The sequence below is a fragment of the Cannabis sativa genome, chromosome 4 (assembly GCF_029168945.1).
Source record: "Cannabis sativa cultivar Pink pepper isolate KNU-18-1 chromosome 4, ASM2916894v1, whole genome shotgun sequence".
NCBI classification, from domain to species: domain Eukaryota; kingdom Viridiplantae; phylum Streptophyta; class Magnoliopsida; order Rosales; family Cannabaceae; genus Cannabis; species Cannabis sativa.
Genome location: NC_083604.1, coordinates 80,465,016 through 80,490,697, shown reverse-complemented (window position 1 = coordinate 80,490,697; position 25,682 = coordinate 80,465,016). Strand labels below are relative to the sequence as shown.

At 30.7% G+C, this 25,682-nt stretch overlaps 2 protein-coding genes across 3 annotated transcripts; one reads left to right on the top strand and one right to left on the bottom strand.

Annotated features, from left to right (window-relative positions):
• Nucleotides 1–111: 111 nt before the first annotated feature.
• LOC115712970 (sterol 3-beta-glucosyltransferase UGT80A2) lies at nucleotides 112–6,555 on the bottom strand. The gene is made up of 14 exons (XM_061114959.1): nucleotides 6,128–6,555; nucleotides 5,781–5,974; nucleotides 4,448–4,690; nucleotides 4,019–4,130; nucleotides 3,674–3,844; nucleotides 2,774–2,837; nucleotides 2,560–2,617; nucleotides 2,266–2,446; nucleotides 1,932–2,062; nucleotides 1,306–1,408; nucleotides 1,146–1,222; nucleotides 878–925; nucleotides 574–723; nucleotides 112–499 (listed from the first exon to the last, which is right to left on the bottom strand). Exons 1-14 carry the CDS (start codon nucleotides 6,306–6,308, stop codon nucleotides 332–334), a joined length of 1,881 nt encoding a protein of 626 aa, XP_060970942.1. The 5' UTR covers nucleotides 6,309–6,555; the 3' UTR covers nucleotides 112–331.
• An 11,424-nt stretch (nucleotides 6,556–17,979) lies between these two features.
• Nucleotides 17,980–25,066, top strand: LOC115715197 (uncharacterized). Of its 2 annotated transcripts, XM_061114958.1 has the most exons (11): nucleotides 17,980–18,401; nucleotides 18,671–18,878; nucleotides 18,985–20,752; nucleotides 20,888–21,927; nucleotides 22,040–22,123; nucleotides 22,436–22,588; nucleotides 22,913–23,076; nucleotides 23,169–23,316; nucleotides 23,690–23,812; nucleotides 23,906–23,993; nucleotides 24,418–25,066. In XM_061114958.1, the coding sequence occupies exons 3-11, from the start codon at nucleotides 19,126–19,128 to the stop codon at nucleotides 24,630–24,632; spliced, it is 3,642 nt and encodes a 1,213-aa protein (XP_060970941.1). In that variant the 5' UTR covers nucleotides 17,980–18,401; nucleotides 18,671–18,878; nucleotides 18,985–19,125; the 3' UTR covers nucleotides 24,633–25,066. The 2 variants fall into 2 exon arrangements, with proteins under 2 accessions (XP_060970941.1, XP_030499887.2); XM_030644027.2 differs by having other exon boundaries at nucleotides 18,171–18,401; nucleotides 18,985–21,927.
• Nucleotides 25,067–25,682: the final 616 nt, after the last annotated feature.

Sequence of the window (25,682 nt, the reverse complement as noted above, 5' to 3'; positions counted from 1 at the left end):
TACAGTTGTCCAAGAAAGCAGCATCATAAGACAAGTTATGGTTGATTACACTGAAATGGATTTACTGTAGGGAAGACAAACATTAAGCCTAGAAAACGTACATAAAATTCATGGGGGGAAAGAAAACCAACTTTTGCTTTTCTCTGAATGAATATTGACTACAAAAATAGATATATAATTACAAGTTATGGAAGTAGGAATCAGAGCCTAATGCACAACACTACACATAAAATATATATATTTATATATAAATATATCTGGGGTATCAAAAGAGGTCCATTACGACCAGGTAAAACCAATGAACGAGGGCAGTCGATTGGGAAATTGAGATTTAGGCACAACCGAAACATTTACTTATAGAGAAAAAACTTGATGACACCAATTCTGGTTCTGGGTCGGGCTTCTTGCGAGGAAGATGCTTAAAGAAGGCTTTCACTGCTCCTGTCACACCATCTTCGTTCTCCATGGCCTTGGCGAGCTCAAGAGCACGTTCTTTCACCTGGAATCATCATTGATGTGTGATTCAATGAAGATAATAAAATCTTCTTAAAGCACAATACCAAAAATAATTACCTTGTCATCAATCATATAATTTATGGCATCAATCAACTTTGGAAGTGAAAATTGGTCAACAGGAATAGGTGCAGGACCTACTTCTCTAGCGTGTACTCGTTCTCCCCAGAAAGGTTGGTCTCCAAAGAAAGGAACAATGGTTGTGGGACACTGTAATATGAAATTAAAAAAAAAAAAAAACATAATCAGATAAATGTTTAATGATTAAAATAAATAAAGGGGTGGAAGAATGAGTGAATTAAGCAGAGGCAAAACAAAGAACTGAAAAGATAAGGATATGCATAATTCGATTAGAAGCTATTACCGCCGCTTTTAGACCAGCAGCCGTTGTTCCTGCACCTCCATGATGCACCTGAAGTTACAGCATCAAATCATAAAGATTCCGAGATGGTATAGAAGAAAAATGCCACTTCTCTAATTCTTTTCGATATTTTCCATATTTATTATTAAAAAAAATTGTGTTTGAAACTGAGGTATACTATCATTAGCGCAGCCTATTGAGAATTAACAGTCTAAAACAAGTTAATAGAATGCAGAATTGGAAGCCATAAAACTAGATAAGTAAGCCATACCACAGCCTTGCATTGTAAAAAGAGCCAGTCGTGTGGGCAATTGTCCAGCAAGTATATTGATTCTTTGGGTTCAGCCACTAGCAGTAAACAAAAACCAGGTGAAGAAGATTAGTGCACAGGTGAGATAATTATAATAGCCTTATTCGATCAAAAAACTTACAGTTTCCAAGGCCACCCCAGCCTTTGTTGATGATTCCTCTTTGTCCAGTTTTTTCAAGCGCATCCACAATTATCTGGGTCATTTTTTCTGGCTCTTGAACAGGCTTATAAGACCAGAAAGGGGAACAGAAATTAAGAGGACGAAACAGAAAATTAATTCCAGAATATCTACGAGTAAAGTCTAAAAAAGTTGCACAATTTTGGTCAATCTATACATTTGGAGGAAGAACCACCAAAAAACTGTAACAAAATTCTAATTAATTAGAGGAATAAGAATAACAAGCCAACTGGACTAGACTATTGGAAAAAAATTGTAGTGGTTAAGCTCACTAGTGAGATGAAATTCATGCTAGTGAAAGCTTATGAGTAAACTAGGATAAGTACATTAAAATTACAATTAACGCTCAAAATGCACCGATTAAGGTGTAAAATTTATGGCAAAATTTTTCGGTTTGGGAAAGCTTTATTTCTCTTAATGGGAAAGGTTAACTATAAACCCTATAAAAGGAAAGCTTCTTCTCTACTTTTTTCCCCTCTAATCCCAGTTGAAAGAACTATTAAACCAAAATAGTTTTGTTACATAACAGAAAAGGCCTGTTGATAAAAGAATTAAGATAAGAAACTTACAAGGCTACCAAATCCAATATAAATTGGTTTTTGACCAGCTTTAAGCCATTTTACAAGTTCCTCTGGAGGTTCATAATTTGATGCAAGATCCAGGAAACAGAAACCCACTACATCTACTTTTGGACCCCAATCTGCAAATTATTTAACGAATATATTTCTAAAATGGTTAAGCTAAATAATATTATGCTTATTCATTGCAAGTAATGAAAATGGAAATAAAGAACAGGATAGCATATGAACAACAAAGAATCGCAGGCAACACTATTAGGTACTCACTAATACTCAGTCAAATAACAAAAATTAACATAAGAATATTGAAATGTAAAGCAGCTACCTTTAGGTTTAGGAACCAGGTGGGGACTCCATATATATCCATGAGGAATGTCTGAATCTGATGACCCTTGTGAGCCACTTAAATATGTGACAGGACGGAGTTTCAGCTTCTTTTTGCGAAGATCATTAATCATGTCCCGTATTCCCAGCCAAATCAAAGAGTCCACAATTTGATATGACAGCTAAATATTGTGAGCATAAAAATAACATTAGAATATACACCAAATCTTGGAAGAATAAATGTAATGGAGGATGGCAGTGATCATAGATGTGTGTATTAAAGTCAAAGACTCACTCTATATCCAGCTTGTTGCTTGACACGGGACAGAGGATGTGGAAATTCACTAGTTGGCCTGATGGGAATTAGAACATGTACATCGCATATTATAATCTCTATTCACTATATAGAGTCACCAGATTGAGCTAAAAATGGACTATTAAAAAAATTTTATCTGCAAAAGCTAGATAATACAAACTTAATAAGATCCCATTAATGAAATAAGACTTACGTCCAGGGCATTGTGAAAAATATATGAATCGGTATTTTTAGTGCTTCAGCCACATGTGTATGCCCTAAAGAAACATTTATTAAACATGAGTATCTTGAGAAACATAAACAAAGAACTCTAAAAATGGCTCTTTATAGAACAACTTAATACTATATAGAAAATAAATAACAGAATAAACATATAAATCAGTAAATAAAAAGTTTAATTTGACCATTTCACAAGTTGCAGTCACAAAGGGAAAAAAAAAATTAACAATACCAAATGGATACAAATATAGTATCCGAATATGGTTTCTTTTGTTCTAATCACTTCTGTAGTATCTCATTAAACTTGCAGAATCGTGATTTGACCAAAATATTTGATTAACCTCCTCCCATCTAGCATATTGAAATTTTTTGAACAGAATTGGCAATAAAGATAAACACCTAATAGAACAGTCCGATAAAATTATTTTTTTTAAAAAAAAAAAAAAGTTATTAATTGGAGAGAGACTTACAAAAACCATTTCCTGTTAGTTCCTGTTTGAAAGGTTAAAACAACATAGTTTTCTCTCTTTTTTGTTTTCTTAAACAAAGTTTTTATTATTTGACTGTTGCGGATCTGTTATTTTTTCACAACAATAGGATGTACCACAATAGCATAGTAAGCAATAGAAAGTCCCTCGCTAGCTTTACCAAGTACAAGTCCTTTCCAGGTAGCTAGATGTTTTGATTTATAATGCCTATCCTATTTCTTTCACACAACATTCATTTTAACATAGACGTGCTTCCAGGTTCCCCTCTCTTTCCCAGAAAGCTGCTTAACTTGGAAATTACAATTGATAGATAAATCCTTATGCAAAGGTTGAAAAACATTTCAACGGTAGAAACATATACATACATATGAATAAGAAGAACTTACCATAGGCTGGGGGATTTGCAATGATTGCATCTGCTTTGAAAGGAATTCCAGAATCCATATCGGGTTCTTTACAAGCTGGAAGTAGAGAGTATATAATTTCCTTCATTTGATTTCGTTGTACAGGTATCTCAGATGGTCCTGATGGCAAGAAACCTTTATTTTTAACCATATCTGCAGAAAGATAAAATTTTAAAAATCAAACTGAGTTGAAGAATGAACATAGATTAATGTTCTTACTATTTGGAATGTCACTTGGTTCTTTAATTTATTTTTTCTCTCTTGTTTTTTTTTTCACTTTAATAGCAGGACAAAGTAAGTAAACAAATATTGCGTACTGGTACATACAACCAGCAAGAACTTTTGGGTCACCGCCTAAAGGGTAAAACTCCAATCCAGCAGTTAAGACAAACTCCTTGAAATTTGAGTGAGTTGCTAATCTAACACGATGGCCATAGTCCTGCACACAAATAATAATAATAAAAAAAAGAGATAGATCTCCCTCATTAATATCAATAGTCAAGAGATTAAGATTAGTTCTTCATTCACATCTTATGAATAGAATAGCAGGCAAATGGAAATAAAACAAAATAAAATATGAAGTCAAATTATTCAAGATATGCCTTGAGAGAATAATATTGCTGCAATGTATCACATCAGTGATATAAAATGTGTGTATAGATATATATACTAGGCACACACATACTGTTATATATACATATAAAAGAAAACAAATAGATCCTGACTAAGATAATACAAATAGACTCTGTTTATCACCTGTAAACGTTTGCCTATTGCAATAAATGGCTGAACATCTCCACGTGTGCCAACAATAAGCATTACAATTTGCAGCGGTGGTATATATTGAAGGTCAGTTGCATCAAGAGGCTCACTATCACTAGCTTCAGTGTGAGTATGTTCAGGTCCAGATGCAAGTGATAGAGAATCCACGTCTCCTGGAACTTCAAATTCCACGGTTCCATCATCTTTCAAAGTAGCTATTCTATTTAACAATTTAATCTGCACAAATTTTTAATTAGTTTATTAAAAGTAACTCAAGATATACTGCCTAGATTACTCCATTGTATCCGACTTTTATGGTATTTTACATCAACGACGCACAATGCTCTCTATGCTTAATATAGCTTCATAAATTATTCAATTTTATGCAGATCAACCAACAAGTTGAGTGGTTTTCAGATGAGCAGAATAACCGCAACTAAGAATGTTAACCAGCCCCTCATTCAAAAAAAAAAAAAATCAATCAAAACGTCTGGACCATAGCATGCATCCAACGTCAACAAATTAATGCACAAACCCAGTCATTTGTAGTAGACTAGTAGGGAACCACAGGATTAATAATCACTGCCTCTACCAGCTAATATCTCTCAGAAATCGTCAGTTACAATAAGCACAGCGGCACGTTAATTAACAGAGAAATCATGAATTTCAAAGTTCTCCCCGAACTTTGACTGACATGAACCAAATCATCTACGACAACTCGACAAGGGTCCGTTAGTAAAATTGAAAAGAAATCCTTGAATCTATTAATTTTAATAGTTCGGGAAAAGATTTTAACAGTCTGAAAAATTCAGGGGTACGATTTGGTACATGTCAAAGTTCGAGGGACAAAATTTGGTACATGTCAAAGTTTGAGAGACACAATTTAGTACATGTCAAAGTTTGAGAGACACAATGTAATACATATTAAAGTTCGGAGGTACGAATTGGTAGATGACAAATGCCACATTTGTTAAATTAAACGAAATTAAACAAAAATCCTTGAATCCAATAATCTCAATAATACAGGAACAATTTTTAATAGTCCCAAAAGTTCAGGGGCATGATTTGGTACACGTCAAAGTTTGGGGGCAAAAGTGCTAATTAGTCTCTAAACAAAGTCCATAACAGTAAAAAGCACATGCATAATCAGCACAACACAGTTAAACTTCAGCCAGTTCCTTCTGCTTAAAAACATTAATCAACATGCATTAGAACACAGAAAAAGATCGCATCTTTCACCAAAATAATAATAATATAACAAAAGTAAGCTAGTAGTACCTTCAAAAGAAAAACACTAAACAGGAAAGTCATATTTGCTATATTGTACCTTTTGCTGAACTGAAAGTTTGTCATCAAAAATTTGTGCTGCATCTTCAGAAAGTAGGTTATTGTTATTATGCCTATGCCTCTCAGTTCTCGACCTTTCTAACTTAAGAGGTCCTGCACTCGATTCGATTTTGTCAGAATTTGATATTTCCATCGGCAATGTGTTTATCTTAACGCCACTCCTGCCAGAAGTTCCTGGAATTTTTTGAATTTCAATACCGTTAGTTATATTCAAACGTTTCAATACATTTCTCCGCACAATTCACCTAAAATTAAACTAAATTCATTTTCCTGAGCTTTCTCTTTCTCACTAACCAAACACAAGTTCAATCAAACAAACAAACAAACCTGGTGAATTTACACTAGCTTCTCCGCTTTCAACTTCAATTCTATTACCGTCACTAAATTCTCTGCTCTCCACTTCTTTTACACCACCGCCATTCTCACCGACAGTCTCTTCCTCAATCCCCGCACGAACTTCAGCAGAATTCACAGACGAAGGGAGAGAATTTCCCGGCGGCTCCGCCATCGCGGTGGTTTCCAGTTCCGCCGAGTGTTATTCGACGGTCTCCTCTCCGGTTGCGATGCAGATCGGAAGTAGAACCGGAAGTAAAGAGAAGACGCGCTGTGGCGGCGCGTGGTTGGATTAAGCGGCAGAAATATCTTGGAGTTGAAGAGCGAGATTTTTTCCGTTGAAATTTAGAGAGGAAAAGAAAAAAACACGTTCAATCAAGGTAAGTGGGTAACGGTGCCCTGAATACTCAGTACACCTATTATTTAAATTTTTGAGGCCATTTTTCAATTACGAATAAAATTTAGAGAAATGGTAAGACCATGTTTTTTTTTTTTTTATCATTCAATTAACAAGATAAAATAGTTAGACCTTCCGGTTATTACAAAACAATTACTTGAAAAAGAAGAGACCTAAAAAGATTCATCTAGTGAGTAAATGCCCATTTTAACTATTATGGGCAACATAATTACAAGTTCTACTAACATTGAGGATTTAATACAAAAGGAAACATAATTTTCAATAGCCCAATTAGACTCATTCTCATTGAGAGCATTGATCACTTGTCTCGAGTCACTCTCTACAATTACAAATCTAATACCTAAATCCAACGCCGCAGTGATAGCCAAACAACAAGCTGCTGCTTCTCCACAAACTACATCAACAAAATCCAACCGAACCGTAAGAGCATGTTAATGTTAAGGTGTAAATCACGATAAATGCTAAAAGGCATATGGTGTTTGGTAATTAAATTTTAAGTCATATATAAAATAATTTTAAAAAAAATATCATTAATTAATTGTAAGATTATAAATATAAAAAATGTTATATATCACTAGTGTCCACTAGTAATACTTGTAAAATATTGTATATTATTATTACAAGTTTCATATAATTAAATTTAATTTATGATATGAAAAACTAATAACAAACTATAAAAGATTATATAATTAGATATCCAATTAAAAAACTGATGAGAAAAAAAATATTAAAATGGATCGGATACCCAACCTACTCATATCAGATAAGGTCTCCCTCCAAATCCTAAAAATCTAATCCATTTAAGTAAAAACCAAATTAAAAGAAATTTTATTTGCATCCAAAAATTTATAAATTCATCTTATTTTAATAATTTTTATTTTACATAAATTATATTTTTTTGAACAAATAAATTATATATTTTTAGTTATATTAGCTTTTTTTTTAATTTTTTTCTTCTAATTTATATTCTTGAAAAATATACTTATCAAGCAAAAATAAATTATATTACAAATATTATAACAAAAAATTATGTAAAATTTTATTAAAAAAATAAATAAATAAATTATACATGATTTAAAAAAAATTGTGAAAAAATAATAAATAAGCATTGAAATTAATAAGAAAGAAATTAAAAATATTAAGAATGAATTTTAAAATTAATTTTAAAGTGTAATTATCATTTTGTGAGATGTAATAGAATTTCCCACAAATTAAATATATCAAATACTAAAATTATCCTTAAAAAAATAAATATTTATATTATAAGGATATTATTTAACCAGGCAGCAGGGAATATAATCTTCTTTTATTATTGAATCAAAAAAAAAAATATCTATCTGGCGAATAAAGAGATAGGATTGGAAAATATATAAAATATCTGGCACCAATGATTCCTATAAATTTCTTTTCTTTTTGGTTTGTAAAGCAATTCATTTTTTTAATTCACAAACCTCTAAAGTTATTCCTTGTCTCTAATGGAATGTTTATCAAGGTCTTTATTAATATGTTTATTAAATTTCGTTAATGTTTATTTTCTTAGATTTTTATTTTATATAACTTTATTTATTAATTATTTTTGTATATATAAAAACTTTAGATAATTTTTAAAGCAAACATATATATATATATTTAAAAATTGAAATAACAAACAATTTATAAAATAGTTTATTTTAAAAAAAAATAAAAGAATTTTTAACAAATGTTGAATATTTTAATATTTTTATAAAAGTAGTAATTTTAATACAAATAAAAATAAATAATTAAATATGTTATTTACAATTTATAACATAACATATACCATATTCTAAAATTTGAAAATATTTAGAAAAATGAGAAAAAATAAGAGCAAAATAATATAAAAAGATAAAATCTTACAAAACCACATTTCTCTAGGTGGCATTTGGTTGGGAGGAATGAAAATATAACAATAGGAATTCAATGGAATAAAATTTAAAATACATAAAAAAAATTGATAATAAAATCGTTAATTTTTTTTTCTTGTTATATTGGAATGGTCTTTCCTTTATTTTTAAAATGGAATAGTCATTCCACCAAAATAGTGGAAAGATCATTCCATTAGAATTTCATTCTAATACTTTAAAATGCAACCAAACAAAGAAATGAAATGAAAATTGTTTCATTTCTATTCCATTCTATTTCATTACCTCAAAAGTGTCAGAATTATATGAATATATAGATAGATTGGAATTATGACTTGGTAGTAGTATTATTTTACTTTTAGACATTAAAATTATCTCTTTCTTTATATGATATTGTATATTATAATTATAGTTGGTATTTAATAAGTTTTCGAAAAATGATAAATATTTATAATATAAATGATTTAAATTTAATACTATAATAGAGTTTGATAATTGGATAAATGTTATATTTAGTGTGATTTTATAAATAAAAAAGAATTGTAAGTATTAATTATAGTTTCACTTTTACCATAGGTTAATGTCCTTACTATAGAACTCTCATGAGTTTTTAATTGTAGTATTATCATATTTTCCCAAAAATTATTAAGGATTTGGAATATTGTTTTTAATTGAAAAAAAATTATGTTTATTGGAAAGTATAAAACCTCAAATTCCCTTCTAATACTAGTACTACTTTGAATGTAGCAACAACAATGGGCTACTTTTGACTATGTTTGGGCTTTAGAAAAGGAAAAAAAAAGGGTAAGTTGAAAAATACATCTTTTATTAATCAATTAATCAAATTTACCTCTAATTTTATATTTATTTAAAACATACCTCTTTTTATATGTATTATACCCAAAATACCCTGACATAAGAGAGTCACATGGAGAGTATCTTAAAGTGACAGGGGCATAATTGGTACAATGTTTAAAAAAAGAGGTAAAAATGATAGACTTTAAAAAAGAGGGTAAAAATAAAAGAGGACAATATAAAAAGGGTATAGAGTGTAATTTTCTAAAAAAAATGGTTCTCATTCTAAGAATACGGTATTTTTAAAAATTACAACAAAAGATTGCCTATTTTCTTATAAAAAGAAAAATAGAGAAGGCTCATGGATGGGATGGGTCCATGACGTAAACCTACTAGCCCAGAATCTAGTGTGTTCACTAATTATTGTTACAAAGTACTACTATATCGAAATATGGGTTAGATTTTTCGACACGATACCAAATCGGAATGAGTTCGGAAAGTACAAGAACGATTAGACACTAAAAAGTACGAGCTTGGGTACAATACAACACAATACTATAAATTGGTACAAAATATATGGCCCTAAGCATGACACGACACGAAATGAAGAAATTACACTCTATACCTTTTTTATATTTTCATCTTTTATTTTTACCCTCTTTTTTAAAATCTATCATTTTTATCTCTTTTTTAAAATATTGTACCAATTTTGCCCCTGTCACTTCAAGATACTCTCCATGTGACTCTCTTATGTCAGGGTATTTTCGGTACAATACATATAAAAAGAGGTATGTTTCAAATAAATATAAAATTAGAGGCAAATTTAGTTAATTGAATAATAAAAGAGGCATTTTTCAACTTACCCCACACGAAATGACATGAGAAATGTTTAAAATTCCGTACAACTGTATTTTCGTAATTTTTTTGTTATTTTAATGTATTTGTAAAATAATTTTTTTAAAAAAATAATCACGTGTAATACAAAATATTGTGAACTTATTTTTAACATTGTAAACAATTTAAAATTTTCTAAAATTTTACAAGTAATCTTAACTAATTATAGTGTACACATCATTAAAAAAAATTAGACTTAAAAAGCTCTCATGAAAAAAATAGAGAGCCTATCCAAACACTCTAAGACAATAGACTTACCATTACCATGAGAGTGATTTTTTTAGTATATTCATTAAATATACTTTCAAAACAAAATTTTGGTACCGATAGTTTTATTTGCATCTTAAAAATTTATAGAAATGTCTTATTTAATTTTTTTTTTTTATTTTATATAAAAATTATAGCTTTAATTTATGTTAGTTTTTCTTAATTTTTATATTTTATCTTATATTCTTAAAAAATATACATATAAAATAAAAATAAAATATATTTTAGACACTAAAACAGAAAAAATAATGTGAAATTTTGTTTTTTTTTTTTAAAAAAAAAAAAATAATAATAACTACAAGTATCTTTTAAAAAATATAAAAATAAAAGTAAAATAATTATTGAATTTAATACAAAATAATATGAAAATATTTTTTTAAAAAAAATATATTAAGATTAATTTTTAAAAATATATTTAAATTACATTTTTTTAAAAAAAAAAAATATTGGAGTGTAGTTACCTTTTTTTTTATAAATGATTTTTGTTAATCGTTTATTTATTTTGTTTATGATTAACTTATGTGACTAGTCATAATTTGAATTTTTATTTATTTTTATATAGATAGATAGATATTTTAATATTTATAAAAAGGAATAATTTGATTTGAGTCAATCTCACCTTCTAATATTTTTTAGGCTACCAACTCTGTGTCTGTGATAGTTATGTTAATATATATAATCTTATCTTTATAACTATAAGCACATATATATACAACAAAAATAAATGATGAAGCCAAAGACTTAGTCAATCATTTTTTGGTATATAGCTTCATTTCACTAGAGTAAAATATAAATGTTATTTTTTATTTAGATATAAGACTACTTATAACTTATTCATGCACATCATAGTAATACAAGTTACAATATGTATAATATATTTTAGTGTAATTTTAAAATTTTAAAAATGTATCTTTATTAGGGATGCACATTTTCCTCATGGGGATGGGCCCCGTAGGGACCCGCCTCTAATGGGGCAGGGATTTCCCGTCTAAATGGGGAACGGGGCGGGGACGGGAATCAAATTTTGTCCCCGAATCCTCGTCCCGACGGAGACCCGTTTAATTTATTAATTATTTTTTTTATTAATAGTTTATATTTTATATATGCGTTTGTATTTTTTTAGTATATTAATATCATCTTTACAATTTTTGAAGTTGTGTTTTTATATAATAATTATTATATTGAATAGTAAATAATATGTAATATTTTATCTTTTATGTAATTTAATAATTTTATACATTTAAATTTTTAAAATAAAATTTATTTTACAATAGGGGATTCCCCGTCCCGTCCCCGCCCCATTAGGGGATTCCCCGCCCCGTTCCCGATGGGGAATAAACGGAGATGGGACGGGAATGGGGATTAAAATCCTTAACGGGGATGGGGACGGAGAGAGCACTCCCCGCTAATTCCCCGCCCCGTGTGCATCCCTAATCTTTATAAATAAAAAATTTAGATCATAAATTGTAAATAAAACATAAGAAAAAGAGTTAGTTTCATAAAACAAGGATTTGTAGGAATACAATGTGCGTAAAATACTATGAAATGGATAAGTGGATTCAAATTGAAGTCGGTTGATGAGAACACTAAAGTGTAGCTAAGCTACCCACTTTTGCACTCATTCTCCATCCAAAAATCAATCAATTTAAATTAATAAAATAACAAAACCGACTACCCTCTCAACCCATATTCACATGTTCTTATTATATTTGTATATTTACATTTCAATTAACCTAACTATTATATATACTATTATTTGAATATTGCTCTTTTTATTATTGTACTCAAAGGATTCCTTTATTTTGCTACTTCATATATTCTTAATTAGTAATGTTTTGAAGTATCTACATTTTCTTCCATTGAATTGTGACTAATTTGTATAACTTATATACATGTATAAATACTTAGTCTAGTAAATCATCATTAAAACTTAAAAAGTTTAGCAAGTATATTACTTAATGATATGAAATTCTCAAATTGAGTTAGAAAATATAAAGATAGAAAAAGAGGAGAAATAAAATTACGATTAGAGTGATAGTAGAAGATTTATTTTTGGGCAGAGAAAAACAAAAGTAATTAAAATAAAATTGCATCATCAACAAATTTAGATCAAGATCGCTAATATGTATATATTTTTAATCTCACATGCAATAATAACTCGTTATGTAAATATTAACGCATGCGAGAAATTATTCGTCTCGTATGAACTTGTTCTTATTGTTAAATTTTATAGCTTATGAGATATGGTTTTATCAAACAATTCAAAATTTTCAATGAAGCTTAATATGTAACTAAAGTAATTAATATATTTTATTGGACAATATTGTCCTATATGAATCAAATGCAAAAATATTAAACCATATATAAGAACATGAGCTACTTCACTCCTTACCAATTAATTAGTTTTGAAATGGAAATTCTCAAAATATTTATTATTTCAATAATTATTGAAACGATCAAATATTGATCAAATATATGTACATGTTACATATAACTATACTTTCCAATATAAATAGAGGAAATTACATAGTATACCCACTTTGTTTTATTTATTTTAATTTTTACTTCCATTTTCATATTTTTTTTAGATATACTCACTTTTATGAATGATGTCTCCATTAGACCCCTTAGGTTATGTAAATTATATACTAGACTTAATAGAGAGTGAGGGTATATTAGGCAATCTATTTAAAAAAGTGGGTATATTTTAATAAAAAAAATAATATGAGAGTATTTATTAATAGATGAGATATTTTTCAACTTATCCCATATAAATAGGTGAACTAAATACTGAATTAAATAAATGTAGGCATCAATTGACCCAACCACAAAGACTCAATTCGAGTTCTCCACTATAAAACAAATTTATATAAGAGGAGTGCTATAATTATATTTTTCTGTTACGTTAACTTTTACGCTCGAAATTACATATGCCATAATATTTTTTTTAAAAAAAATTTATAGCGGTATCCGTTATAGTTACAATATCATTATTCCTATAAATTTTTATAAAATTTACAGTACTGAAAATAGAGTTCTTAATATTCTAATTTACCATACGTAGTCAAAAAATTTCAAATTTATTTTCGGTACTATAAATCATTCGAATTTTTTTAAAAATTAACAGAGATAATATTGTGAGTATAATAAACCCAAATATGATTTTTTTTTTAAAAAAAAAATATATGAGTAATTATTTTCCGACATAAAAATTAATATTAAGAGATTGTAATATAAAAATTTGCCGGTTGTACTATTTTTTATATAATTATCCATAGCGATGCAATCATTATAGATAGTAGCTAGTGGGTATGTGTATATATTTATTAAAAAATAAAATAAATTAAAAAAAGTTTAAGAGGAGAAATGGGGTTGTAAAGTTTTTCATACCAATGACTTTAAAAATCATCACATTCACACATACATATTTATAACTTTGAGAGATCGCGATCTAATTCATAATTAAATAACAAATGTATGGTATAATTCCCAACAATTAATATAATTATTGGAATATATTATATTATATATATTTAATTAATAACAATTAATGTATGGAATCAAAGACATGGACAGCTCTATTCCATTGAGCAAGATAAACATAGCACGAGAGAGGATTATATGCATGCATGCTTTAATTTCTAGCCCAACTCATCACATCATGACTCACTAATAGTACTACTAATCTAAGCTAATTATGACTTAACCACGTGCCATATTGGGTGTGACTAATTGTAACAACCTAGGGCTCCATATTATTTCAAGTAGCTTTCATCATTGTTAAAGGTATACGGTTGTGACCGTTAGTGACAGTTGTAACAGTTAATTTGTTACAATAAATCTGTTAAATTAGTTGTTAGTTGTGTTTAGTTGTAACTAATTCTTTAATTTCTAACTCTAATCTTTGTCATTATAAAACTGTGTACCATCAACACTAAATCAATGAGATTGCTCTTTGTTTCATCAATCTTTCTTTACTCTCTTTCTGTTTTCTCTTTGTGACTTTTTTTCATTCTTGCTCTGTTTTTTATTGTCTTTCAATTCAGTCATGTCCAAGAGATTCAACATGGTATCAGAACCTTTTTCTTCCTTGATAGCAAACATGGGAAGCACAGGAATCGACAACAATGGCAATCAAATCAACTCCAACACCAGTAGAGCTCAAAATCAACAAAATGGAGCCTCTGGTTTCAATCGACCGAGAAGCAACTCCGATGAACCTAATCTTGTGTATTTTAATCATAATATGTCTATTAGATTAAATGATCACAATTATCTCTTGAGAAAACAGCAGGTTTCAGCTGCGATTCGTGGAAATAGACTAATCAAATACATTCAAGATCAAGCTCCACCACCTCAGTTCTTGAGCGATGCTGATCAAGCTTCGAACACGTTCAATCTAGAATTTTTGGATTGGAAAGTTCAAGATCAACTTCTAGTGAGTTGGTTGCTATCATCAATGACCGAAAGCCTCCTTACACGCATGGTGGGATGCCAGACTGCACGAACGACAAATCTGGAATGCACTTGAAAAGCACTTTACATTGCAAGTTTCTTCCAAGATCTTGGAATTTCGAACCAAGTTGCAGAAGCTTCAAAAAGGATCAATGTATCTCAATGACTATCTTCTGAAAGTTAAGCAGCATGTTGATCTTCTTGTGTCTGTTGGAGAAATTCTAAGTCCTAGGAATCATATTGCTGCAATCTTCAAAGGATTACCTAGTGAGTATGACACTTTCATCATCTCTTCTAACACTAGAATTGAAGAATACTCTGTTGCAGAAATCGAAGCCCTATTTGCTTGCCTCTGAGTCTCGGATAGAGAAGACAGATCTTGATCGAGATTTTGATCTAAGTGCTAATCTTGCAACGGTTGATCTTGATCAGTCTTCTGAGGTCAATGTTGCTTACCAGAACTATCCAAATCGAAGCACCAGACTCTCAAACTATAATCGTGCTCCTTCTCCTCTATCCACATCTCGTGGTGGAGGCCGTGGATACTCAAATCGTGGAGCTTTCACAGGTAACAATTATGGATTGCCTACTTTTACTAATGGTCGTGGTGTCTCTACTGTCAACAGAGGTGGCAGGTTCCCAACACTAGCAAATCGTGTGCAGTGCCAGCTTTGTCATAAGCTTGGGCACACGGTTATTGATTGCTTCTACATGTTTGATAAGAGCTTCACAGGGGTTTTTCCAGGCTCAAAACCCCCACAAATCAAGCTAATCTTGCATAGATAACTCAGATTGATGACACCAGTTGGTATTCAGACTCGGGTGCAACACATCATTGCACTCCAAATGTGCAAAATCTGACCACCAGCATAGAATATGAAAGGTAAGATCAACTCTATGTTGGAGATAGTAAAGTAATTAAAATTATATATACATATATATATATTTAAATTTATAGATTTTTTTTTCATAGTTTTACAGGATTTATGATTTTTTTAGAGGAAAAATAATGTTAATTTCATGTTGCCGTAATGCTATATTATATTTTTGCAACGTGAAAACTTGTAAATAATAGCTTTTCTTAGAACAACCCAAAAATAACAATTTGTAAAAAAAAAAAAATCCATAAAAATGTAAAACAGAAAAAATTAAAATTTTGTAAAAACGTAAATTTATTGGTTGTTTTTAAATTTTTAGGATAGTCCTAATTATTATTATTTTTGAAATCCTCCGTAAATTAAATTTATTATTACTTGATTAATAGTTAAAGTAATTATGGTGCAGATACAACAATATGTAAGAGGTTTCAATGGTTACATTTTTATTGTAACCATCATGGTTACATTTTTTTAAGCCATTGGATTACTATTAAATCGTTGTGATTAATTTGAAAATTAAATAAAAATAAATAATAAATAACTTGTAACCTGAAAGTGACCTAATCATTTATTTCCTTACAGAACTTTAATTAAGATTAATTATATTTTAAAATTAAATTAATTATAATTATTAATTATTTTTTTGCAATTTATTACTATATAAGGATCTTTTAGCAATTTATTTTTTTATACTTAAATTATTTAAAATTTTATAGCAAAACTTTTTATAATTTAAAATTATATACATATAATTTCATAATTTAAATTTTATTATACTTGTAATCTTAATTTTAAATTATTACACTTAATTATTTAATTTTTTTATTTAAATATTTAAAAAGTAAAAAATGAAATAAGTTGAAGGATTTTTTAGAAAAAAAATGGCTGCGCTTGTTATCGATTGATTAGCTTGAGGCCTCATACTTAGTTCATATAATTGTTACAAAATAATTAAATATCATTTAAAAATAATTAATCATTTAAAAATTTATTATAAGAAGAGAATTTTAATTTGTGTCAAAAGAAGTTTAATCTTTGTAAAAAAATAAATTTTATTGTAAATATTATAATTAAATGACTTAATTATTAAAATAATTCAAGTAAGGATTTAAATATAAATATTAATTGCTAAAAGAGGTCTTGTTAAATATTTAATTAATTATTTTAAGAAAATAGTTAATTATAATTAAATAATTCTAAAAAAAGGAATGTCTACTATTTAATTAATTATTTTAAGAAAATAGTTAATTATAATTAATTAAATCTAAAAAAGGAAAGTCTACCCATTAGTAACCTGCTATTACACGTTAAAAAAAAAATGTAACTATATGGTTACAATAAAAATGTAACCATTGAATAGTCACCCTGTAATGGTGATATCATGGGTCCAAGGGAAGAAGGGTAAATGTGTAATTACCGAAATCCATATATAAATGAGATGAAATGTTTGTGATCAAAGCTGTAATTTAATTTATTTTTATTGTATGAAGTTACATAAATTATTTATAAATTAATTTTAATTATTTATATTTTCAAGTGGGTTCACAAGTACTAATTGAAATCAATAATAATAAAAAAAAATTGTAGAATTAGATTAATTACATGTAAAATATAAATTTGAGATCAATATAAGATTTAAATATTGTGCTAAGGTAAAATAATCAACAAATGCTATATATTAATTACAATATTTACATGCTCTAATACACAATAATATTTTATGATGCAAATTGTAAAAAACAGTAAAATAACATTAATAATTATTAATAAATCAATCTTTAAAAAATAATAAATAACAATATCATAAATAAAATATGTGTACTAAAAGTTCATTAATAATCAATGACATAAGTGTAATTAAGAAATGTGCATTTAGGTTCGAAAATTAAAAGATAACTCAATGTTGTTCATACAAACAAATTCGTCAACTATTTTTTGATTTTTTTTTTTTTTTTTAAATTTGTATTACTCATTTCATTTCAAAAATCACATGCCATTTTTATACCATTAATTTTCTAAATTCAATTTATAGGTAAAAAGTCCAATAATTTTCAACACAAAAACAAAAAGAGCACAATATTTTTCAATGGTCAAATTGGTCAAACCAAAGAACTAATTTTTTTTCAATCCCAAGGTTAAAAGAAAGTCCATAACTAAAATTAAGGAAACAAAAACAAACCTATACATATCTATTAATTAATTATATTTAGAGTGAAAATTAATAAAGAATATAATACCGAAAAAGCCGCAAGCTCCCTTACAAAAAAAATAAAAATAAAAATTATTTATTTTATTTACGAATTTCGAAAATTTCAAAGTCCTAAGAGAATGTGAGGCCACGTAGGAGAGAATGAATATTCATAAAATATAAATAATTAAATAAATAAATACAAAATTAATTAAAATGAATGAATTAATTAATTAATTATAAAATTCTCGTAACAGTTAAAAAGGTATTCCCTAGTGTCGATGGCGCTTAATTCTCGGCAATGTCGCTCTCCGACGCCCGAGATTGAACCTCAAAGACTAACCCAAAGCTCTCATTTCATCTCTATCATCATCTTCTTCAATCTCAATCTCTTCTCTCACATCAATTTGGGAGCCGTTTTTATCAGCAATGACAGCTCTGAAGCTCCGTAATAGAGCGGGAACACACCCAATTACGCCACGATAACAATCAGGTTTTTTGTTTTTGATTTTCTTCAATTTCGATCGTAATTGAATTCGTTTTGATTTTGATCCATGCTCATCTCGATTTTAGTCTTACCCATTAGGAGGAAAAAATGAAAAAAAATAAAAATAAATTGTCGTTGAAATTTCGTACTCTGTTCTTGATCTGTATGCTCCTTAATTTGAAGTGGTTTGGGGAATCTTGTTGAGTTTGAAATGGTTTTCAAGTGGTTGATTCTTAAAAGAGAATTTTGGTGTTGGATCGTTTGATTTTGTGCAGGCGACTATTTATTGAAGAAGATAAGGGACTTGGGTTTTTTGGTTATTTGATGGTTTTTACTCTCGGCTGATTATCTGTTGCGAATGATCCAAGAATTTTATCAACTGTGGGGTTTGTAGAGGAGAAACCTGAGCTTATAGAAAGTGATAGATTTTTTTCTTATGAAGTTTTGATTTTGCATGAGACTGAAAGAGGAAAGATCACATGGGTAATTTACTTTGATACTGGAGCGATTATTTATTATGATATTTTTACCTTTAATCTATTGAACGTAATTTGCTCAAATCTTATTTATTTAATTTTTTATTTGAAAGGGTGTTTTGATTGAAGAAATGAAGAAATAAATTTATGTGAGGATTTTGGGTACAGATCCACTTTTATGCATGTTCTTGATTTGTGGGCTGAAGGGTGAAGGGGCCACTTAACAGCTCAGTAGATAAGAAGTGTTTTTTTTAATGGCTCTAAATAAGTCTGACAAGTTGTTTGATCCCATGATCAATGAGTTTCATGGCCCATCAGGTCGTTGGATCGAGCAAGAATCAAACCCAGTTTCAACTTTGGGAAAGAATATGAATAACAACGTGTCAGTGCAGACTGGGGAGGAGTTTTCCAAGGTGTTTCTTCAGGATCGTCTTCCAGCTAGAAGGGTTGCATCTGTCACTGATACTGTTCAGGAGCGTGAAAAAAGGGTTGGGTTTATTGGTTATGAGAACTCTTTGCCGGGTTATGAGGATCTTTCTCGTGTCCTTGGATTGACGAGAATGGATTCTGAGAATGCTTCTGAAACACCTGACTTTGTGTCTGCAAAAGGGTCTTTGAGAGAGATTGATGTTGAAGCTTATGCTGATAGATTGAACAGAAACAATAAGAAGGAGAATGGTGAGACTGGTCATGGTGGTTTAAGGAAGGTTGTTAGTGATCAGAATTGTGATAGGACTGGCGGTGTCACTGTTATACCAAGTTACAAATCTGAGTCTCCTAGTTCAAATAATTTCAATGGATCAGAAGTATTAGATGGCTCTCAGTCAGGGAAGATAAAGTTTCTCTGCAGTTTTGGTGGGAAAATCTTGCCGAGACCCAGTGATGGTAGACTCAGATATGTTGGTGGAGAGACACGTATTGTATCTATCAGTAAAAATATTTTATGGGATGAGCTTGTGAAGAGAACTTCTAGCATCTGCAACCAACCTCACGGCATAAAGTACCAGCTTCCAGGTGAGGATCTTGATGCTCTTATTTCTGTATCTTCTGATGAGGATCTTCAAAATATGATAGAGGAGTACCATGGGATTGAAAAGCAAGATGGTTCTCAAAGGCTTCGAATCTTTTTGATTCCATTGGGTGAATCTGAAGGCACATCTTCTCTGGATGCAAGCACCATAAAGGACAATAATCCTGACTACCAATACGTTGCGGCTGTTAATGGCATGGTAGATCCTGTTTCTTTGAAAAGTGTTGGAGGGCAGAGTTTGGCAAGTGAAGCAAATCAGCTGGGAGTTAAGAATTCCCCATTTACATTGGAAACTAACATTGATTCCACTGCCTTGCATGATAGCAAGTATTCAGAATCCCAGAAGATAAATGTATCTCCAACACATTCTCCTCCATTCTCTCCCATTCAATGTCATCAAGACTCCAAAAGTGCTAAGATACAAGCACAAAGTAATACTGCTTGTGTAAATCCTTCACCAGAGGGTGTGAATTTGATGATGTATGATCAGCCTACTGTCTCACACTCAGAACAACTGCATGGTGGACATTTTCAAGACCACGATTTCATGAATGGTTTTACTAGTCCAATAGCTGTTGATCGAACTGATGGTGATTTTGTTGGATTCTCTCATGACAGGCCAATCTCTAAGGAAAGGGTATTTCATTCTGAAAAACCGGGCTCACGCCTCAATGATCCTACCGGTCTATTATCAGACTGTTCTGATCCTCATCTGGGAATGTCACATGCATTTTCTGATTCACAATTGCAAGAGAGTGGAAGGAGGTCTGCATACTGCTCGCAAGAAGGAACGAGTCCATCATCCCCCTTGTCTTTTGCAAAGGCTCAGTTGTCTTTGCAACTAAATTCAGGTACCTTGCAAGAAAATCCATCCCAACTGCATGACAATATTAATGTTAATAATCCTCAGGTACAAAAGAACTTGTTGGACAGCGAGTCTGTTGCAGTTCAAAGAATAATTTTGCCAAATTTTTCTTTGTCTTCAGAACTAATGGCTTGTAATGAAGCTAATCCTAAGTGTGGTACTGGTGATATTGACGGTAATCTCCTTACGGTTAAAGATGAGATTGGCAGCTCTAATTTTTCCATGCCGAACCAGTGTGAGAAAGATTCCCTGAATCCAATAACATTGAAAACGATTGATGCAAAGAATCCATTCGAGGATCAATATGGACAGCTTTATGGTGGGAGTCCAGCTGTTCTTGCAGTAGACTGTAAGAATGAATTGGACAGTACAAACCCAGTCCAAGACCCACTTTTTACTATTGGCTCTCAAGAGAGAACTCCATCATCTTCATCCGTTGGCTTGATACCTTTGGTTGACGATTTGGTGGTGCCTCCCAAAAACAATCATCATTGTGACCAAAACATCGCTGAACTCTTCAGCATGAGTCAGACATCTTCTAATGATCATAAAAATGTTTTGATTGGGACAGCAGATGTTCAAGGAAATAATGTTTTTGGAACAAATAATTATGATGCTTCAAGATTATTTCCAGGTGCCAAGCAACACTATCCTAAGGAGGATCCTTTGGGTGATCTTTTGGCTGGCTTTTCAGTTGATCCGGTACTACGTGAGCCTGCACAACCTGCTCCTAGTGATATGAGTTCTGAACCCAGGTTGATAAGTCCTGTAGATATATACCAATTGCCACCAGTTCATGGTGACCCTATTATAAGCTCTAATTTGCAAAAGAGTAACCAGATAACGTTGCAGAATCCTACCCAGGGCACTGCAGTTAACCAAGAGGTTTCTCTCCTGGATGTCGATTTTATAAGCTATCCCAATGAGAACTTTGAAAAGATTAATTTCTACCCGGGCCAAAATTTTGAAAAGATTAATTTTGGAGATTCTACTGATGTGGAATCTAATTCTGAAGGCATCAAATTGACACAAACAGAACCAACAGGAAATGATAACAATCAGGCGTCGTCAATGGCTCAATATCTTATGGGTGAAACCGTTGTTGACGATTCTCCTACTGCAACAGAGGTGGATAGCATTGTTCCAGAGTCTGAATCTGAGGTGAATTTGAATTCATACATTTGGGGTCTTTTAATTGGGAATGAGAAATTATAAAAACAGGAATCTATTTCTAGTCAAGTTATGATTTAGATGATTTCTTTTCTGCTTACAGGATGGTAAAGCTGATGAAGACAGAAATGATTTATTTAGTGATGCAATGATTGCTGAAATGGAAGCAAGCATATATGGATTGCAGGTTTTCATCAATTTCTCACTTCTGTATTTGACTAAGCATGAATTTTCTTGTTTATTACATCGCCACTGTATCTTATAGTACTGAGTAAATGTACATGGTTTCTGATAGGAACTTCTGTAAACCAACATATAGATGTAAAAATTTCTGTCTTGTTGCTAAAAATTATATTGATTCACTTGTGAAAATTCAGCAACTAGTTGATTTCTTTTTGAGTTTTTGGTTGTCAATTAGTTATAGTACTCCTTCCTGTTACATTTATTTGTTCTATGTCTGATGCTCCTACTGAATGAGTGCCCAAATTCAAATGTACAGATTATAAGAAATTCTGATCTTGAAGAACTGCGAGAGTTAGGATCTGGTACATATGGTACTGTTTTTCATGGAAAATGGCGGGGAACTGATGTTGCGATAAAGAGAATTAAAAAGAGCTGCTTTGCTGGAAGATCGTCCGAGCAAGAACGCCTGGTGAGTCTCCTAATTTTATGTTTTGCATCTTTTTATCTCTCTTATTATATCCATTTCATCCCTTCTCTACCCTCTAATGCAAGGCAGTTTCGTTGAGATGTGAAAATGAAAGTTTAGCATTAAGGTTTTAGGAATTTTATAGTAATTGAGGTGAGTTATAAGTGTAGCTATATATATGTATCACAAAAAAGGGAAAATTTATTTGATTATATGTGTAGATGTACACATATATTTGCAATCTGTTTCATTTGTTTAGTTTTTATCTCAATTTGCTTGTCATTTAACCCATATGTGAAGCTGAAATTATTTCTCATGTCATACCAGACAAAAGACTTCTGGAGAGAGGCGCAAATCCTCTCAAACCTTCACCATCCAAATGTGCTTGCGTTTTATGGGGTAGTACCAGATGGAGCTGGTGGAACACTGGCAACGGTAACAGAATTTATGGTGAATGGGTCACTTAGGCATGTCCTTCTAAAGAAGGATAGGTAAATTTTCTTTGTTTGTTTCACTTCACTTTATATTCTTTGGCATAGTTATTTATATGTTAACTTTTTTCTTCTTTTGGAACACTGAATAGGTCACTCGATCGACGTAGAAAGCTCATTATTGCCATGGATGCAGCTTTCGGCATGGAGTACTTGCATTCAAAGAATATTGTCCATTTTGATTTAAAATGTGATAACCTGTTAGTCAACCTCAGGGACCCCCATCGACCCATATGCAAGGTAATTAAAAACCTAATTGTCATGTCTAAACAAAGATGGAAGTGTGTGCAAACTGTACTCAACTACTCATATAATTAGTATTTTATTTTCTCAAATTTTTCGTTTGATTCCAAGGGCCATGAAAAGGATTTAGAAGAAATCAATTTTCATTGAAAAAATATATATATATATTTTACACTACAAAATTCTCTGGGGATATTTAGGCTGAAATAGATTCATGGGAAACATTTTCTCCATTATTTGTGATGTATGACGTGGCTACCAGATAGGAGCCATATCTTGATGATTCTAAGGATGTTTTATTTTTATTTTTTGTTAGTTTCCCAGTTACTGGTTGAATGTCTCTGATTCCTGAGTATCTGTTTTTTTTTAGGTTGGAGATTTTGGATTGTCAAGAATCAAACGCAATACTCTAGTATCTGGTGGTGTGCGAGGAACCCTTCCATGGATGGCACCAGAACTATTGAACGGTAGCAGTAGCCGGGTTTCTGAGAAGGTGGGTAGCAATTTGTTATGTATGCTAGCAGTGTAGAAGAATGATATAAATAGTCCAGTAAAACAACTGACTAACTGTGTTGACTTTTGTTAGGTTGATGTTTTCTCCTTTGGCATTTCTATGTGGGAGATATTGACCGGGGAAGAACCATATGCCAATATGCACTGTGGTGCAATCATTGGTAAGTTAATTAATGTTATAGGTAGTCCTAAATGTTGAACTAGCATGGTTTTAAACTGATTATGAAATCAAAATCCATGTAGTTTCTCAAATTACATGACTATAAAAGGATATGCTTTCTAATTAATCTTCTATAACAAGTCCTTGAAAGTGTGTATAGTGGAATAAAGACCATTAATTTTAGTTTGTTTAAGAAACTTATAAACTTCATTATTAGTAGCCATTTCCCTTTTAGATTCATTAATTATTTGAAAGGTGTTGAATAGAGGGTTAACAGCGATTAGCAATCTAATACACCATGACAAATTTGTATTCCTAGGACTCGGTAGTTTTGTTAGCTTGTTCATATCCTTTACATTCCTAATCAACACTATGCTTATTTTCATTGCGAAATCTCTCTAAAATTATGTTACCTGCTTCTGAAGGGGGCATTGTGAAGAACACTCTTCGGCCACCAATTCCAGAGCGTTGTGATCCCGACTGGAGGAGGCTGATGGAAGAATGCTGGTCACCAGAGCCTGAATACCGGCCATCATTTACCGAGATAACTAACAGGCTGCGGTCCATGTCAATAGCGCTGCAGGCAAAGGCGCAAAGCAATCCGGCAAAAGTGCCTATCAGCCCTCGACCTCGTGAATAAAACAGTAAATATATATATAAAAAAAAGCACAGAACTTTGATTCTTCAAATAGTGAGTCTGGTCAGGTACACACTCCCACCATTGAAGCTAGCCAACCCATTGATTCGGGTTGCGGATCAAAAATTTGTAGGTGACCATTCTTGCAGTTTGATATCAGATATTGTTTTTCTTCTTCTTTCTCTTGTTGATAAAAGAAGATATATATGTTCATTTTTTTATTCTTTGTTCACACAAAAAAACATCAGAGCAGAAAAGAGTAGTAGCAGCAGCAACAGGTAAATGCCAAGAGACTTTCTCTTCAATTTTCTTAGTTTAGTTTCTGAGTTTTTTTTTTTTTTTTTGCTGGAAGAATCCGTACACGTCCATATGTACATATATATACACTGAAAAGCATAAGATTATTGTTACTATTATATATTCTCTGCTTTGAAGAAGGTTTTGCTCTCTATATTTATTTGTTTTCTTTTGAACTGAATTTCTCATTGGAATTTGTTAATATTATAGTTATTTTATTTATAATGTTTTTTTAAAAAAAATATATATATAAATAAATAATTGAATGTCTTAGATGAGGAATGGCTTTTATTTTTGGATTTGAGGTGTGGTCCTAAGTTGGTCTGGACCGGACTCAGAGTGATACCCAAATAAAATAATAATTAGATTAATTTTCCTATTAATTTCTTAGACATAAAAAGTCAAATTTTCATCTTGACTAACACTACAACTACCGACCATTTGTTGTTTTGTCATATTGTTATTTTCTGAGAAGGAACTACCGACCATTTGTACTATTAGAGCACTTGCTAAGGTATACTTGGTCTAGTCTAAGGCTAGAGATAAAAAAAATCTTTGTAGAAATAAATATTTATATAATAAGGCTCTAAAATTTTGAGTTTGTAACCATAGAGTCTATAATTTATGTATTTTTTTTTATTTAAGCATTTACATGTAATGTATAAGTTGAGATTCGAATTCAAGATTTTCAATATATATGCCTTCTTATAGTCCCTTGAGTTAATCTCAAGTAGTTATTTATGTATCCAATGTTAG

Excerpts from the sequence above, each read along its gene's own strand:
- LOC115712970 (XM_061114959.1), bottom strand. The coding sequence starts at position 6,308 with ATGGCGGAGCCGCCGGGAAATTCTCTCCCTTCGTCTGTGAATTCTGCT. Across the intron at positions 4,131-4,447 it reads CAATAGGCAAACGTTTACAG|GACTATGGCCATCGTGTTAG; the intron begins GTGATAAACAGA and ends ATTTGTGTGCAG. Across the intron at positions 2,838-3,673 it reads TGCAAATCCCCCAGCCTATG|GGCATACACATGTGGCTGAA; the intron begins GTAAGTTCTTCT and ends ATGTTTCTTTAG.
- LOC115715197 (XM_030644027.2), top strand. The coding sequence starts at position 19,126 with ATGGCTCTAAATAAGTCTGACAAGTTGTTTGATCCCATGATCAATGAG. Across the intron at positions 22,589-22,912 it reads CGTCCGAGCAAGAACGCCTG|ACAAAAGACTTCTGGAGAGA; the intron begins GTGAGTCTCCTA and ends ATGTCATACCAG. Across the intron at positions 23,077-23,168 it reads GTCCTTCTAAAGAAGGATAG|GTCACTCGATCGACGTAGAA; the intron begins GTAAATTTTCTT and ends AACACTGAATAG.